Source organism: Solanum pennellii, chromosome 1, assembly GCF_001406875.1.
Source record: "Solanum pennellii chromosome 1, SPENNV200".
Lineage (NCBI taxonomy): Eukaryota > Viridiplantae > Streptophyta > Magnoliopsida > Solanales > Solanaceae > Solanum > Solanum pennellii.
The window spans coordinates 94,825,880-94,832,975 of record NC_028637.1 but is presented as its reverse complement, the minus strand read 5'-3'; the positions used below and the strand labels follow the sequence as shown (position 1 = coordinate 94,832,975).

Here is a 7,096-nt window from a genome sequence, read left to right as displayed (position 1 = left end):
AATAAATTGCCACCGTTTTCTGTTGATTTGATTGTTTAGTTGACACGTTGAGTATTAGAAAGTGACTTTAAATCTGACCTAACTCATGTGACACCATTCGACTCTATAAACTTTCAAAGAGAATGTGCAAACGAATACCTTAAGTAATCTTACATCAAAATAAAAGAGAGAAATTACATAATACACATGCCTTTAGGCTCAACATGTGTGACCCAACAAACAAATCCATTGTATTGGGCCAAAGTGGACAATAAGTACCAATCTTGAACTATAACAATTATGATATTAGAATCGAACTCTCGTTATACGACGGAAGGTTGAATTTCAGAGGCTAACAGACTTATAAGCTGACAAGCTTCGGAATGAAAGCATGTATATGCACCTCCGACGAATCCATCAGAAAGGCGATACAAATAAGGAAAATCTTTTTTTCATAAATTCACAAACTTAAAAGATACCATAATATCTAAAATTCTCTATCATCTAAAATAAAAATCCCTCTTGGATGCATCCCTACCCCTCTCGAATACATCCCTCATTAAATAATGTATATCAGAAAGCAATGAAAAATTTAAGATTTTTGTAATTATGGAAACTTCAGGATAAGATACAATTTAGCCCGAAATATATGAAATTTCTGTATTTTATACAAAAAATAAATGTGTGATTTTGTAAACAAAATCTCGCAAAATAAATGAAGAATTCAAAAATACCTTTATCAATTGAGAGATTTTTTAATTAATTGATAGCTCTAAACAAATTGTGACGAACTTGAATAATTAGTTCATCTTCAATAATGAGAGATAATAATGGTAAAATTTTGATGAAAAAAAAAAGAGAAGAGAAGTAAATGATGGGAATGGTGAAAACTGAAAAGTTGAGAAAAAAGATTGAAAAGTGAAGGATGAAAAATAAATTTAATGGTACTGAAGCATATGAAGAAGTGTAAATGGTAACGGATGTAGAATTTAATTTAAAGTTGAACTGTTTTGAATCACTTTCTAAAATATTGACGTTTTGACATTTTTAATAATTATTTTAAAATGTAGATGTTTTTACTAATTAAGTTAGGGATTGTGACTAGTTTGCTAATTTTTTCCTAAAAATTTATTGGGCCAAAATGAACAATTTGTACCATGAAGAAGAACAAAGTCTTGTTCATAAATTAGTATCAATGCATTTCATAGCAGTTGGTTGCTCCCCAAATCTATATAACATGCTTATGATTTATCCTGCAATCTATATTCGATTGTAAAATGCCTTTTAGACATTAACAATTTCAGGATAAAAGACATCTTTAGATCTTTAGCTTATAGAGCAGAACATACTCAAATCATTCAATATTTTCTAACATGACTTGGAAAAATGTTAAAATCTTGCCATTTCCATTATTAAGATGTCGTGGCACCTGTAATTATATCAACAAATCAAGCAAAGACTGAATAAAACAAGATATAAACCTAATAATTTTTGCGACATTTCTAAAATACGAAACAAAATATACACTTAAAAAATCAAAATCATTCTAATATCACAATGGGGAGCTACTCAACACTGATATCCTCAAACATCATGCGGATTGCTGGATTCTTTCCCTGTTGTTTCACCCTAAAGTGCTGAAACTACTAAAAACTTCACTTCCTCAATCGAGGAATCAGGTATATGACACAGTAGAAACTCGTTGGGTTGCAATGCAAACAGAATCCTTCCGTGTGGAACTTAACTTACCTTCACAATCAAACCTCATATGTCAGATGTTGCTCTACTGTACTGATTATGTCACCTTGTGCTTGCTCCTCAGTTAAGAAAACGGACATGGGAGTATCTTTTTTTCTTTGCAGGGAATTGTTATTAGGTTCATCAAACTCCATAAAGTGGTAACAACATTTTCACAAACGAGTATGCCAATGCACCCGTAAATATGTAGCTGTCCACCCTGTCCAGTATTCCTCCTGCAAAAAATGCATTAATTTGCTCAAGAAAGATCCAAGAGATTTGCCGCGAAGCTAAGATTACAATGCTAAAGGATAATAAATTTCAAATTGGGTAAGTATTCCATAAGAATCCAGTATAGCTCTACCCAAGGTCATATCAGATGGGATTTAAGAAAGTTAATACGCGAAAAGACCTACAAGAAGTAGTAGGTTTACATTGATTGTACATCCTGGATTGTTATGCTCAAGTTTGACAACTCAACATATGGCATCAATTGTTGGAGTCTTAAACTTCTCTTTGGCCATGCCAACCCAAAAAGTTTCAGTTACTGAGTCCATATGATGGCAATGACACCATTTAGAAAATCATAAATAACCTGCCATTTTTAGTCCTGTTTATAACAAACAACGGCGGCTTAATGTCATTATAAATGAAGCATCCGTCTTATGCCCCAAAATTTGAGGGCCCCACTTTTTAGTAATAATAGAATTATTATAAGTATTTTTAACCAAAAAAAAGATTATATTATGCCTTCCTTTTAGTTACATTTCGAAACATCAAAGAATGTTTTTTCTTTTTTGTCAATTTTAAAAATTAACTACCACATGACATGTTTAAGACCACAAGAAAAATAAAAGCTAAACCTCCCATTTGTTTTTGGCTTTAGGCCAAAAATTAACTTGAGCCGCCACTGATAACAAATTAAATGGAAGTTGATAAATGAAGAATAACAATACTCCGTTTACGACACATCAATACATCAGAGATTCTTAGATGCAAGGACCAAATAGGAAGTTCCTGAAGTTAAGACTTTGAGAGGGCATGTAACACCGTCAGTTGGGGATTTCTGAATAAAATCATCAAGGATATGGTTTTAGGAGGAAACTGGATTGAATTAAAATTTGCGATTCTGAAGTTAAGTTTTGTGGGCTTACTATAAGTGTCCATAAGGATCATTTCATTCTTAGAGGAGTTTGAGGCACATTTCTATTATTTTGTTAGTGATGGAAACTAAGTTGAATGCAGAACACTGCAAAAAGTCCACACTGGTTCAACTATACATCAACTTGGAATTATCAGTGGTACATCAGTCACAATGACCCACATGTTATACGCAGATGACACACTTACATTATTAGACTAATGAAGCGGAGTTGAGGAATCTCAAAATATTACTGTTATAAACATTAGGAAAAAAAAATCTCTATAGTTAAGGAATGCCTACAGTCAGTACTTCAAGTAGGCTCCAGGTAAATTCAAAGTTCTTTAATTGATTTCCTCAATTACTTTAAGGCGTTGGAGTAAAGCCACTTTACTTTTTTTTTTTTGATATTTATAGTAAAGCCATGTTACTAATTAGGTGAATTCATCTCTTTTTGCTAAACATTTTGGCGTAAAATGGCTGATATACATGATAGAGATCAATGGTGTTTCCGTAGTTTGTTGAAAGTATTATAGTAATTGGTTTTTGGTAACTATAATTACGCACCCCAACGTCTCCTTTTCGCTGGGTAGTTTCTTCAATCAAATAACCTTATAAAATAGGTACAAGAAAAAGGAAATGAACTTACCTAAACTGTAACCTAAACTGTAATATACTGCTTATTTTCTCAAATTTATACATATTAACCAATTCATTCTGAATAGAGATTTATTACAGCAAGTAACTGATGTATTTCATAGCAGTGAGGCTAGAGGTCACCTTAAGATGGTAAATTGTTTAATAGATTCAATTTCCGGAGAGTCCATACTTATTGTTTAGGGATAAAACAATATGCCTACTATGTTATGGCACCACTAGAGAGATCAATTTATCACTGAGAAGTACAATAAGAGGCACGGAGGTAGTTACCGTGTCCAGGAATGAGAGATCCTGAGTCTTTCACACCCGCATCACGTTTGATCATCGACTCAGTGAGGTCACCAAAGAGAGATCCAAAAAAATTCAGAAATCCAAAAGCTACCGCACTGAAATGCCGTTAAGACACAAATATCAATTCAGAAAGACATAATTTCCCAATTTAGAGGTTCATAAAATTTTAAGGCTCAAACTGCACCAATCTACAATGTGGAAACACCCACAATAAAAGAGAGAAAAAAAAGCTCTTTCTTCTATATGATGACTAGTTTAGAAATTAATGGATGGAATAAGTTCCAAACATGGATTTTCAAAACAAAAGTTGGATTAATAGAACTCATAATATGGTTTTTAAGTGCTTGGCAACTAAAATACTACCGTGATGACAAGTTCATATGACTAATAGTATCCCACTACACCTGCAGAATATACCAACTTTTACATGAATATACATAATTATATATAGTTATTAAGACTTAAAATGGCACGTGGAGAAATGCTATGGAAACAGAGCTTGTGCCAAAAGGTGAAAGAGCCACTGTATATCATTCCATTCTTTAAGTTTCATCAGAGAAAAATTATTAGCTTACCTCCCTAAAATGGAAAAAAGAAGAAAATAAATTTGAGACCAATCAAATCCTTTCCCCGACCCTGTCTATACTCCCTCCTACAAGGAGAATATTCTTACTGCAGGCTGCAGCTATAGACATATCAAAAGGTCTAAAACAGATGGCACTGCATAATGATACCATTAAAAAGACAATTACCTTAATGTGGATATAGGCCAACAGAACGTTCGTGATAACACCACAGAAGTGGCTATACAACCTCCTAAGCCTGCAAGAGCTCCCTCCCAAGTTTTCTTTGGGCTGATATTAGTAAGTGGTGTCCGACCAAAAGCCTGAAAAGATTTCAACTCTGTTATGTGCTTTCCTCATAAGCCCACCAAAGAGACATCTGAATTACTTGGATTTGTTCCACTAATCCATATAGAAATACATTAGAACTAACAAATATTCGTTGTACTTCCAGCATACAATGATTAAAGGACAATAAGAGGAATGAGATAAGAAAAGGGGAAACCAAGAGATGCCTACTTCTTCGTAGAATCATTATTACAGTATTGTGCACATTTGCTAGCATTAGTTTCTAAGTTGCTAAAAAGGCAATGTTCCAGGCAACTTTAAGACAAAACCAAAGAACGTATAGCTTAAATAGTTAGAATGGATCCTAAATAGTCATTTAAATCTATAAGAAATAACTAATATTTCTATGGTTAAGAACAGCAGAGGATTCAAGACAAGCCAATTCAACGTTTATCAAGTCCATCACATTTCTCATGATAGGATGACATCAACGATAGAATGACATCAAAGACAAATGTACTAATAATTATGATAATGCCAGGTTAAGTTCTGCACTTTTAACAAGAAAAACACCTTCTTTGGAGGGTTAGTCAGAGACATCGGAACAAAGATAGAACTGATTTGAAGGAAGAACATCAACAGTGAAAAGTACCTTGCCTCCAACAAAAGCAAATGTATCTGCTGCAATGATACTACTGATTGAAATTAAGGTTGCCACAAGCCCCACGGTCCACTGAGTTGGGCCTCCAAGAATGATAGGCCATGATGCTCCCAGTCCTGTGTAAACCAATTGAAATGCCAATAAAAGTCAGAAGACCAGTAGCTGATCAGCTGTTGGAGAAACCAACTGCAATGAATTTTCAAATACTGTATCAGATATCAAGTTAAAATTCTAAATAACCGTAGCGTCTAAGCCAGGTAGCACGTATCTCAACTAATTCAATGGATACTCAATACATTCAGAATAAGAGTGACAAATCTCTTTCACCTTTCCACTTTGTGCCATATCGACTAAAGAGTTTTAAAAATTAGTCTACTCAAAAGATTTTTCAGAAAGTATTTAAAATCAAAATAATAAACTAATATGTTTTTTATGAAGTAAATTTAATTGATTTACAAAGTATGGGTGTAAACACTCGATTGGAGATTATTCTTGCAGAAAGTTAATAAACTCTAATAGCTTCTCAAGCTCAAAGAAACTATTCAGACTACACCAAAAGCTAGTAATAGAGGACATATAGAACCATTTATTCTAAGAACATTATTCTATTTTGTACCCAAAGAAAACAAATTCTGGAAACAGCAAAAGCTTTGGAGAACTCGTCTGCCCAATAGGGTGACACTCGTGTCTCAAAAGACATAAGACAGCACACTCCATCAATTTATGGATTCTTAACATCCTGCCAACAATTTTTCTTCAATATTTTCAGCTTGATCTAATTTTTTCTTCACAACTTAAAAATTAAGTTTGGTCCCTAAATAATGGAGGAAGGCAATACAACAACATATCCAGTGTCATCCCATATGTGGTGTTTGGGGAGGGTGGGTGTATGCAGACCTTACCCCTACCTTGCGTGAGGTAGAGAGGTAGTTTTTGATAGACCCTTGGCTAGTAAGGAAAACAATATAAAACACAATATCCTTCGGATGGGCCATTTAGGCATACTTTTTTGATAAGGGATTCTTTTGGTAAGGTAAAAAATAATGCAAAAAAGGATGGACGGAAATTAAGGGACTTTATGTTCTACGGAGGAGACACCATGTCTGGAATTTCAAAAGTACATACTTGTGCGTGTCCAACACAAGTCGGTGTCTCACTGGAGAACATGATGAGTAACTTGAATACAGATCATTGTGTGTGCATGTACTTCCCGTCTACCTTTCTCCACTTAAATATCAAGCGCTTATGTATGCAGCAGTTTTCGAATTTGTAACGTGCAACTAACTCATACATAATGTGTTGTGCTGTTACCACTAGACCAAAGCTATGGGGGCTAGCACATACCTATATACTCTACAATTTCTAAACAATTAGAACAAAGGGCATCGATTCTTACTAGTGTTAAGAGCTGGTACCGCCAAACCACATCGCAACTTAACCCAGAAACAAGGGAGATAGCCACAATAGAAGAGCCCAAACATGGCACTGGTAAGTTGAGCAAAACGAGGAATTCGCCTTTGCATCAGCAGCGCCATTGCAACAACAAAGGCGGCAGAGGTAACAGAAACATCAATGTGACCTAAATATCTGACATAGTTAAAAGATTAATCAATAAGAAAAATTTCAACTTAACAAATTCCAGAAAATAAATAAATCATAAACAAACAAGAAAGAAATAATAACTAAAACAACTCTAAGATATTACATGCTGCCTTTGAGATTGCTTATCAAGCTACGCCAAATCAAATTGACACCACCATCCATTTACTTTGGGGG

The 7,096-nt window shown here is 34.2% G+C and overlaps 1 protein-coding gene across 1 annotated transcript in view; it reads right to left on the bottom strand.

The window, feature by feature from the left end:
- Positions 1 to 1,366: 1,366 nt before the first annotated feature.
- Positions 1,367 to 7,096, bottom strand: part of LOC107008108 (phosphatidate cytidylyltransferase 4, chloroplastic) — an 11,635-nt gene continuing 5,905 nt past the window's right edge. The window contains exons 3-7 of the mRNA XM_015207022.2: positions 6,717 to 6,907; positions 5,312 to 5,436; positions 4,561 to 4,694; positions 3,788 to 3,903; positions 1,367 to 1,952 (exon numbers count right to left, since the gene is read on the bottom strand). Coding sequence (XP_015062508.1) covers positions 1,861 to 1,952; positions 3,788 to 3,903; positions 4,561 to 4,694; positions 5,312 to 5,436; positions 6,717 to 6,907 — 658 coding nt within the window. The 3' untranslated portion in view covers positions 1,367 to 1,860. The remainder of the gene's footprint in view (positions 1,953 to 3,787; positions 3,904 to 4,560; positions 4,695 to 5,311; positions 5,437 to 6,716; positions 6,908 to 7,096) is intronic.